This window comes from Benincasa hispida, chromosome 5 (genome assembly GCF_027475165.1).
Source record: "Benincasa hispida cultivar pf3 chromosome 5, pf3_genome.v1.1, whole genome shotgun sequence".
NCBI lineage: Eukaryota > Viridiplantae > Streptophyta > Magnoliopsida > Cucurbitales > Cucurbitaceae > Benincasa > Benincasa hispida.
Genome location: NC_143482.1, coordinates 10736170 through 10747726, shown reverse-complemented (window position 1 = coordinate 10747726; position 11557 = coordinate 10736170). Strand labels below are relative to the sequence as shown.

At 34.7% G+C, this 11557-nt stretch overlaps 1 protein-coding gene across 1 annotated transcript; it reads right to left on the bottom strand.

The window, feature by feature from the left end:
- Positions 1 to 8821: 8821 nt before the first annotated feature.
- Positions 8822 to 10880, bottom strand: LOC120078384 (protein TORNADO 2-like). The gene is made up of 2 exons (XM_039032650.2): positions 10244 to 10880; positions 8822 to 9266 (listed from the first exon to the last, which is right to left on the bottom strand). The coding sequence occupies exons 1-2, from the start codon at positions 10739 to 10741 to the stop codon at positions 8943 to 8945; spliced, it is 822 nt and encodes a 273-aa protein (XP_038888578.1). The 5' UTR covers positions 10742 to 10880; the 3' UTR covers positions 8822 to 8942.
- Positions 10881 to 11557: the final 677 nt, after the last annotated feature.

Below are 11557 nucleotides of genomic sequence, written 5' to 3'. Positions count from 1 at the left end.
AAATGTTTTTTTACAATTTTTTTCTAACGGAGTTTACTGATTGAATCTTTATTTCATGCATGAGTGATTGAAGATGTCAAAACATTTCAGAATACCCGTAGTCGACCTATTTTCCGGTCAAGTTTGCTAATTTTTTTCTAAAGGAGTTTGTTAATGCGAACAAGATTATGAAGGAGAAGCTTACCCCAAGGTAGTTAGATATGTTCAAGAGAACAGGTTTTGGGCGATTTGTAGATGTTGACATGGTGTTTAACAGCCCAATTATCCATCATATGTTGTTGAGAGAAGTGAAGAGGACAAGAGCTGACTCAATCTCATTCTCTGTTTGTGGAAATGTCGTCACTTTTTCGAAGGATGATTTTTTGTTGATGACTGATTTGTGGCGATCCCCTATGTGAGTTGATCAAAATGAGCAATCCTCGTATGAACTTGCAATAAAGTATTTTGGTAATTGAGTGACGAAGGACACCTTACATGTCTGTCTACTAGAAGAAAAATACATGGAGTTGGAGTTTGAAAATGGCGAGGATACTGTGAAGACCACATTAGTCTACTATATTGAAGTTGCAATGATGGGAAAGAATAAATAGAAAAATGGAGTGGACTTTAAACGTTTTAAGGACGTTTAAAACATAGATTACTATAATAGTCTAGAATGGGGTACCATTATTTGGGAGAGGACACTCGATGCCCTAAAGACTTCATTGAATGATAAGAATAGTCTATACATGACGAAAGTGAAAGGAAATAAAAATTACGTCGTGAAGTACTCTTTGCATGGATTTTCACAAGCGTTCCAGGTAAATTTGCTTAACATAGTAATCGTGTTGTTTGATTTAACATTACTATTGTTCTTAATATATCTTAAATTTTATTTAGGTATGGATATACGAGATCATAGCTGTATCGATAGCTGGGAACATTGTGGAGCGAAGGAGCAAAGTAGCTTTGCCTCGCATATTACGATGGTCATGCTCCCGCTCAGTGTCCTTCAAAGTACTCGAGAGAGAGAGATATTCGAGTCTAACAATGTATGTTTACTCTATGCATAATATGTTTATTTGATTGTTAAATTGACAATAACCAGTTTACTGGATTATTAATGCAGATAAAGGTTAAAGAGGGTATTGTCATGAGAGATGCTGAGAGGGAGTTTCGGGATACCCAGTGGACAGACGACCTATATTTGATCTAAGATCCAATAATGATAGTGCTTAAAGTGGCATAGGTTGAGTAGTGGGGGTAGTTCTGAAAGTGACGGTGATGATCATCGTGGAGGTAACAATGATGAATGTGGAAGGGTGGAGGGAGGGGATGAACACGAGCATTCTGAGCACGAGGATACTGAATGTGGAAGGGTGGAAGGAGGGACATACACACCTAGTGATGATATGTTCCATGTTGTGGTGACGCGATGAGGATGAGTTGAACCCACCTGATGTCCATCTTGTGGACTCCCATAGAGAGCGATCTATGAATGAAGAGTGTCCTGAGTGTTGCCCATAGGGAGGGAGCCAATCCCAATGATTCTATTTATTCATACCTACGAACCATTGAACGCTCACTATCGAGGTTGGATGGTCGTATATCGAGTTTAGATAGTCATGCATCCAATATGGAGAAAAACATGACAGACATGAAAGGACAATTGTCGGCCATCTTGTCACTGTTGCAGTCTATGTGCAAGGTTTGCATTTACTATCATTTTATGTCTTTACGTGTTTAGTTTTTACGTATTCGTGAACTCATCATTTTACTTTATTAATTGAAGGGTTCCATGGTGAATGAGGAGACGACAAAGTCACCCATCCTATCTCGGGATCCCGATACCACTGATGTGATTGCCTCTGATACTCTCATCCCCCCTATAAAGCCTCAAAATACCACCACTTCACCTATTCCCATCCCCCCTCTAGAGCCTGATACCACCACAACTTCACCCACTGATGTCAAACCTATAGAGGCCGACGTCCTAATAACAGACGCTGACATGTCTAACTTACTCACCATGCAACATATAGAGGCCGACATGTCTGACATTCCAGAGGCCGACACTTCTGGTATTGTTATGACCACAGAAGAAGTTATACTAGTGAATAATTTATTGGTCAATAATCTTTGTTTATATTTTTATATTTCTTGGTGAATAATTTTTTGTTATCTATTTATGTAGGAATCTCGAAGTACTACTCGTAAGAGGAAAGTTGTTGATAAATATACACCTTCAACTCAAGTAAAGAAGAAAAGTGTGGTTAAGTATCCTCTCCCAAGTGTCACTACGTCACTATCCAGAGCGATTGTCATGTACAACGTAGCACATGACATTCCACAAATATATTTATAGAAATGATGGATTAGATCTCAGATGAGAATACCAATAACGAGGTTCGAGAGAATTCCTTTAAACCGCCAAGAAAATTTTCAAGTAATTGATTTTCCCAAGTTCGTGGGCTGATTGTGATGTAAGTTTCCTAGTCTTGACTTCTTTACAGTTGGATATCTTACACTTTTACTGACATAGTAATTTTTTGTGCAGACCATAAATACTTTATTTCATTTTATGAAAGAAAAATTTTATACCCGACTTGACATGTGCATGCACACATTCACCATCTTACCAATTGGTGTAACGGTAAATTTTGATATATTTTGTCGTGCAGAGTCATTTTACTATGGTATATTTCGTTACTTAACTTCTCATTTTATTTGGCAGAGTCACCTTAATGCTCATGGAGGGGTATTTAAATGAATAAAGAATAAGACGAGATTGGAGACTGCCCTAGCATGGGAGGATGAAGACACATACAAGGACTATGTCACCGGTAAATTCGATGTCAAATGGGCAGATGTGGATTTCGTGTATACGATAATGAATATTAGTAAGCACTGGATGGCCCTTGCAATGGACATTAACAGAGGCCACATATTCTTGTTCGATTCACTTCTGTCATACATACCAATGAAAAAGCTGGTGAATTGGCTAGAGCCATTGACTGTCACAATACCATTCCTACTTCACTACTGTGACGTAGATTGTTCAAAGCCAGACCTATCCACATCCCGTTGGAAAATCTCGCGACCTATGAACGTCGGCATGCAGCATGGGTCACTTGATGGTGGCATCATTGCAATAAAATTACTAGAACATCTGGTGACTGGTGCTGATCCGTCCGTAATTGTTCAAAAGAAAATGAGTGAATATAGGATGCAGTTAGCGTATCAATTGTGGGTGAACACTCCGTATTTATTATGTGTATGAAATATGTATTTTTATTGTATTTTTTGTGTATGTAAAAATAAGTATTTTTTATGTATGTAAAACATGTATAAAATAATTTTATCAATGTTCAAAGTTCAAAGTTCAATATTATACATTTTATCAAAACATGTATAATTGAGCTACTGCTCTTTTCATTATATTAGTGGTATATAAAACATTATATCAAAGTTCAAACATTGAGAGAGCGAGATTTTGAGAGAGAACGAGATTGAAAGAGCGAGACTTTGAAAAAATAGAAAGTATGTTACAAGATGAAGATTGCTATTATAGAAATACTCCAACTTGTTATTGTTTTTTTATTTACTCTAGTTTGTTATTGTTTTTTGTTTACAGAAAGTATGTTACAAGATGAAGTATGTTACAAGTACGACAAACTAGAAAGTATGTTACAAGATGAAGTATGTTACAAGTATGAAAAATTCTTCTTTGGGGCCTGATCAATGGTATTTATAACACATACCAACAGATCGTTACAAGATAAAGTTAGTTATAAACTAAACTAGATGAGAGGCATTTATATCACGATTTTTGGCATTTTCAGTACGTTGCATGGTTATGAGTAGTTCGCTACAATTTTTGTGGTTATGCCCATAATTCCCACACCGACCATATTTCATTTGTCTGCAAAATTCTCCCCTGGATGGTATTTTTCTCACTTTCCATCGCCCGACTTGTGCCACAAACTTTGGAGGAAGGATAGTCTTTTCTACATATTCAGAAGGTCTCTTCCATTCAGATATGTGTCTAAGTGGATTTATAGGCTCTGTACTCAGTCATTAGAGAGTCCACTGTAGAAAATCGACTGCAAAGACTCTGAATGGGTATATTTCGTTCCTTGACAGCAATAATTGCATGTGAACATGATACCAAGTGAGTCGAATTCCCTACATATGCATTCGTTCGTGTGAAGATTCACAATATCGTCCAATCAATTATCTCGCACGTGGACCCGATAACAATCAATAGGCTCAACTCGATATCGTTTGCCCTTATCAACTTCACTTGCCAATTGGGTTTCACAGTAGTCAGAGTGCAATGTCGTTCGAGATGCCCAGTAATTCCTCCATTCGTAGAACCACGATTGGAGCATTCCTCTAACATGTTCAATTAAGCATACTATAGGCAATAACCGATACTTTTTAGTTAACAAATTGAAACACTCTGCACTGTTGGACGTCATGTTATCATATCTTCGTTTTATTTGGTAAACCTGTGCCCACCTTTGAAGACTGATGTCTTCCAGATATTTCGTGACAACACCGTCTCGAAAACTATAGAGTTCATCCCATTTTGTCTAGAATTCTGTCATGCGAAATGCCCTTGCTGCATCTCTAAATATCCCAACAACCGTGCTATCCTTAAAGTTTATAACAAGATTTTGTTCTATGTGCCATGTGTACAATCAATGAAATGCAGTGGGAAAAAATGCACGAATAACATTGCTGATAGATACCATCTGATCAAACACAAACACCAGATTATTGGGTACTCCGATACTGCATTTCAAGTTCAACATAAACTATTTTCATGATCGTTCGGTTTCATTGTCCACTATTGCATATGCTAGTGGGTACAATTGATTGTTTCCGTCCATAAAATCCCCAACCAACATGGTGCCTTTGTATTTTTCTTTCAAGTGCGACCCATCAACAATTATCACAGGCCGACAACTTGTGAAACCTCTAATACAAGGTCCTAATGCCATAAATATATACTTGAAATGCACTTCACCTTCAAGCTCGATCTCAAACACTGTACTCGGATTCTCTATTTTTAATGCTTCTTCATAAGCATGTAGTATGGAGTATGAGTATTCTGGAGTACCTCTAGTGAGATCATATGTAGCTTCCCTTGCACGCCACACTTTATCATAACTTATTTCATGCCATAATCTCTCCTCATATCCTCTACGATATGACAAGGTTTATAAATATGTCCTATTCCTGTGAACTTATCTTTAATCAACTGACCAACAACCGTAGCAGTTGCTTGTTTATGGTCGTCATTCAGAATTCCAATGGAACATGTGTGCGAACTACAGTACTTTGTGAACTTGAATATATCAGACCCTTCCATTTTCACTGCACGAAGGTTCCACTTACAAGTCTCCCTAATACATTTGACAGTGAACAAAGATTTGGTTGACTTCCTGACCCTAAATTCGAAATTTTTGTTGATGGAAAAAATAGATAATCACATTTTCAAGTCATTTTTACTCAAAAATAGTTGACCAACTTCAACGTCCTCTGTCTCAGATGAAGAGGTACCAGACATAATCAACTCAACCATTGAAGCTGCTGTAGAACGATGCACATCTCCATGATCACGATCCATTTCATTCAATCCTGTTGGTTGCTCATTAATATCCACTGAAGGACCACAATCCATATAATCGAATCTAGATGATCTCTCATTATCAACAACTGAAGTACCACCCAATTCTGAATTCAATCTTGCTGGATTAGTGCGGTCGTTGTCTAATGATAATGTCGATGGTACAGTGTTGGTAGACAATGGAATATCATCCTCTTCTCAACGAAACTGATATGATTTCTCGTATTTTCTGTCCACAGTCGTATCATCATAACTCACATTTCCAACCCCATTCTAATATTTTCGTCCTGATTTGATTTCCGCATTACAGATAACTAAAGTGTACTAAGCTCTTCTCAGAAAAGAAGGAAGCGAACACCATCATCATTCCTTATGTATTGTGGAGGGGCTTCATATTCAAGCTTATATTTAACTCTCAATATAAGGTCAAACTCTGAAGAACTGACATTTGTAACCCTTGTGAGATTTAAGTTCTTCATACTTCAATGTAATAGGCACAATGATTCCTATCAACTCTCCCCCAATATACGAACTTTCATAAGTAGACACTTCTCTGTCATCCTACAAAGCAAGAGAACATTTGTCATTAAGTTGTACAAGCAATTGAAGTGTACTCTCGCTCTCTCTCTTAATCTCGCTCTTTCTTAATCACGTTTTCTCTCTTACTCTTGCCCTCTCTCTTACTCTTGCTCTCTCTCACTCTCGTTCTCTCTCTCCCAATACAAAATTTCGTAATGCTACATTTCTAGAAATAACACAGCAAAAATAATTAAACATACTCAAAATAATGAAACACCTTTTTGAACAATCTGTTCCGTTCTGAAAAAGTCTTGTCTTGGAAATCCCCATTCGAAAAATCTCCGTTCAAAAAAACACCATTGAAAACTAGAGAAGTAATCACCGTTGAAATGGAGTTTAGAGTTTAAAGAAATCACTATTGTATTGTGTTTAGGTATTATTGATTTGAGACTTCCGTCGTGAAAATTGTCAAATCATTTGTACACTGATGAGCAATCATATCAAACCAGGGAATTTCAAGCGAGAGCGAGAGTGTTTAATCAGGCGACAACAAGACTTACCTTGTGAGGCACTTGTAAGGGCAATTTATGTAATTTGGTATGGCAATGATGTCAACAGAGGGTCAATTGACATTATTTTTTAAAAAATGGGCCATTTGACATTTTGGACCTAAAATATGGGTCATCCGTACAAACTTCCCTTTAGTATCTTTAAAATATAATCCTAATAGAGAATCACATTGATTCAATTTTAAACATTTAGGATTTGAATTGATATAAAACAACTTGTTGGGTGTTAATGTGTGTTGTCGCACTTAAGATACTTGTGTGGTTCTTTTTTAATTAAACTCTAAATTTTGCCATTTGAAGATTTCTTTGAGTGAGTAAGAGAATATACTAAGGTTATTCGGGTCCATTAGATGGATGACCCAAAAATTAGGTAAAAAATGTGAAATGATCTGATTTTTTAAAAAAATGTTGATGATCCTTTGTTGATATCAAATTTGGGTGAAATTACCAAAATTTACTCGCACGCATGTGGAAAAGTAATCTCACTCTCGCTCATCTCGCTCTCTCTTATTTTTTACTCAGAAATCACTATGTCTCTTGCTCTCGCTCTTCTCTCTCTCTCTTCTTTTCTTCACTCACAAATCACTATGTGTCGCTCTCACTCGTCCTGCTCTCTCTTCATTTCTCCACTCACAAAATCACTTCTCTCTCGTATCTCTTGCTCATCGGAGTTGGTTGCGTTGGAGCTGTTTATGTGGACTTGTCATGCTGGAGAAGAAGAAGATGACGTATAAAGGAGAGAAGTCAGAGAAGAAGAGGACGACGTGCAGAGGAAGATTTCTCGCATCGGAGAAGAAGAGGAAAAAGGAAAACGAAGAGTAATATCATAACTTCACGCGATCATGACATCAACAAAGAGACATTTGACATTTTTATTTAAAAATTTGAGTCATTTACCATTTTGAACTTTGAAAAATGAATCTTTTGAACAATTATCTCATGTTGATTGTTACCGGTGGAACTATATAGGTTAGACATAGATTATTTTTTATCATAAGCAATTCAAGAAAAATGGGAAACATAAATTAACTAATATGAATTGTTAAAAGAATTGTGGCAAGAATTAGAATGTAAATGAGACAAAGAAATTACAAACCCCAAGAAAACCCTACATACATATCTTACTCCAAAAAGTCAGCCACTGGCCTGTGGTTCCATAATAATATTGTCACCATTTTTCAAAAAGCAATAAATCACCTTTCGGTGCTCTTTCTTGAAATCATGTCCTCCTTTTGTCCCAAATTTCAAACCCAATCAATAAATTTACCATTACACCCATCTTTTGCACCTCCACGCAGCAGTTCAGTTTTTAATTTCTTCAACCGTATCATAAGGGTGCAATTGTAAATTTCAAAAACAAATAGAGCAATAATGCCTATTTCTGTTCATACTATGATTTTCTAAATTTTTGATATGATATTGTTCTGTTTAAACATACTCTCATAATTTTACTTTTGATTTCATCTTAAACTCTTTTATGAAAGAAGATAGTTGTCCTCACTTATATATTCATAATCGTCCTCTAATCTAATAAATGTGAGACTTTGATTGTATTTCCAACAATTTTTTTCCTTAATACTATATAATAATACCTTCCTTTTATTCGCACCACAAATTTGTCTTTTAAATCGTTATTTAATAGTTTGTAGGCCAATACTAGTTTTAAAAATGATGCTAATAACCTAACAAATAGTAAATGGTAAGGGTTTTCAATATGAAAAATATTTAGGTGATGTCCTGGACAACTATCTAATAAAAAACGTCATGTGACAAATTTTTTAAATGTTATTTTATAAATTTTTTTCTTCGTGTGTATGGAAAAAAAAGGGAGCATGTGATTAGTTGCAGTCGAATCTTTGCTCTCTCAATATCCTATAAACTAGGAATTTTTTTATCTTTATACAACTTGGGCAACTATCCAATAAAAATAATGTCACGTGACAATTTTTTCTTTGTGTGTATGGAGAAAAAGAGAGCATGTGATTAGTTGTAGCCTAATCTTTGCTATTTCAATATTCCATAAACTAAAAATTTTCTCCTAAATGACGGTATAAATAATCCACAACTTCGTTCTTTCTTTAAATTGAAAACGACAAATGAAAAACAAGAAACGTAAACATTACCCAAATTTAAAATCCCAAATCTTATAAAACAAATTACATCTTAGCCAGACATCCCCATTAGTTGGTGCATAAATAAATTTTCAAACAAAGAGCCCAAAACCAAAACTTGTGCATATATTAGACATATGGTTGAGGTTGGGCTTGCTTGTATTTGTCAAAGAGTTTCTCAGTTTTGGCATTTCTAAAGACACAAAAAGCAATCATATAGATAGAAATGAGAGCAATAAGAGACAAGAGGAGTATAATATCAGCCTTCCTCCATTGATTCTTCAAACTCTCAAGCAAACCAGCCTTGCAAGAATCACAACCATAACAAAGCTGAGTTTGGTCATTGTTCCACTTCAAACAATCCATGTCAGCACCATTGTTTATAGGCATTATCCAATATGTTGGGTTCACAAATGTGTATCCACATAATGTTGGTGGCTTGCAGCATCCTGACTGTGTCAAAAAATTTCACTTCCATTCTCAGAACAACAAAAACACACTCTCTCTCACTTCTCTAAATTAGGGTTTGATTGGTTCACTTTTACGAGTGTCGTTCGGTGGAAATTCTGACCTTTGATCTTTAGAACGAATATTATATGTTTTAATTCGCAAACTTTTGTTCATTTATAATAATTTAGTATATGGAGTTTATTGTATAATATTTCAGAAAGTTCTTGTTTTAAGTTTGTAACAAGTTAATACACATCTAGTCTCTTATAAGCTTTGGGATCAACATATATAAAATAATTTCATCAAATCTTATTAATATCTTTTTTTATAATAGGGATTATATAAATTATATCAAAGTTCATATACTAAATTGTTACTTATATAAAAGTAATTATAGGATTAAAAGTGTTTTTTTAAAACGTAATTTGTTTTTTTTGTTCAAACACTATGATCATGTTTGATAACTATTAATTTTGTTTTTGTCATAAATTCTTAGTATGGTTTTCAAACAACGTTTTTGCTTGTATTTTAAAATCATTTTTTAAAAGTATATAACAAAAAAAAAAAAACTCATATGTGGGACCTAGTGGTTAATTACAAGCTCACTGTTTAAAACAAAAAAAATAAAGTTCATTTGGTAATTGATTTTTGAAAACAAAGCATATTTCCTTTCAATTTCTTATCATAGTTTTCATTTTTCTTTAGTAAAAATACATGTTTTTTGAAAATTATTATTTTTTTTAATAATTTCTAAAACTTGGCTTGGTTTTTGAAAATATTAATTAAATCAAGTATATAAAAAAAAAAAAACAAGAAATTTGGAAGTAGAATACATAATTTTTAAAAACTAAAAACAAAAAATCAAATTTCGCTTTGATGCCCAAACAAACAACAATTACAAAGAACAGAAAATGCATACAACCTTATCAAACGGGTTTTTAGCAATCACAATCCTAACAAAAAGAGAGAAATGTATATACCTGAAGAGGAGTAATGGGAGCAGTAAAGAAATCCTGAGCCATGCGAAAGCTTTGATTCAACTCAGCACACATAGAAGAAGAACTCAAACAACTTCGAATCAAATCCCATTTAAAAGAGCTTTGAACTCTATGCCTAAGAAACCCAGAAAAGTCATCAAGATGATACTCCAAGTAACTTCTATTAGGCTCCAAATGGCCAGACCCTCTAATGGTAACCATATAAATGAAACCCACTAAGCAACCAAGAAGAACAATGAGAATCAGCATAGCCACAAGGTAAACAAGGAGAAGCCAAGTTATGCGACAAAAGGCTCCAATGAAGCCGGCAATGGCAACGAGAAGGACAACGACACCAAAAATGATGATAGGCCATTGTAGGATTTGAACACAGGCATTGTCTTGTTGCGTGGCGAGCCAGATTCCGGCGCCGATGATGGGGATTGATACAACCATGGCTATGAAGTTTATGGCTCCCATTACTGTCTTGTTCAGTGCCATTTTTTGGGTGAGAGATGAAGAGGAGAGTGTTGAGAGAGTAAGAGAATGTACAAATAGTAAAGAATAAATTGTCTTTTTCCTTTTCTCTCTTTGTGTTCAAACTAGATTGAGTTTTTTTTAGATGTGATTGAGATACTATACATTATAAGTGTATGCTAGCTAATAAAAGGTTGAGTGTTTCTTTAATATTATTTTTGAAAAAATATATTTTTTGTCTCTAGGTTTTGGGTTTAGTTGCTATTATGTTTTCTAAATGTCGCATTTTTAAATATTAATGGACTATCTAGAGTGCTGAGTTGAGTTCTAAAATCATTGGAGTCAATATGTTCGTGGAGTTAATATGTGTGTGTGGAGTTAGATAGTATGTGATCGGAATGCATAGTTGTTTAGTTTAGAGTTAGAAAGTCTGTATTTAAGATGCAAATTTGAATTATATCAAGTAAGGGATATGTGGTGCAATTTTTTTTTTTTAATTTAAAAAACTATGCTTTTTTATGCGGTTATTTTTGTTTGCTTTAACTTTTTGTTTAACACTTCAATCGTACACACATATTTTTTTTTTTTCAAAATCTCAACACTTGTTTACCATATAGTTTATCATTCTTACATATAACCATTTTACTTGAGGTAGACAAAATACTCTTATTTCATACAAAGAATAAAATTACAATATACTTTTATATTAGTGCACATCAAGGGGTTTAGGCTTTTTTATGGCATCTTAGTTATGTGAAGTTGTATGTTAGGGTTTATTATGTATGTAAGTTAGTGTTGGGAATGATTTGACACAACCGTGGTACAAATCATTCTTGTCGA

Excerpts from the sequence above, each read along its gene's own strand:
- LOC120078384 (XM_039032650.2), bottom strand. The coding sequence starts at position 10,741 with ATGGCACTGAACAAGACAGTAATGGGAGCCATAAACTTCATAGCCATG. Across the intron at positions 9,267-10,243 it reads CTCCCATTACTCCTCTTCAG|TCAGGATGCTGCAAGCCACC; the intron begins GTATATACATTT and ends TTTTTGACACAG.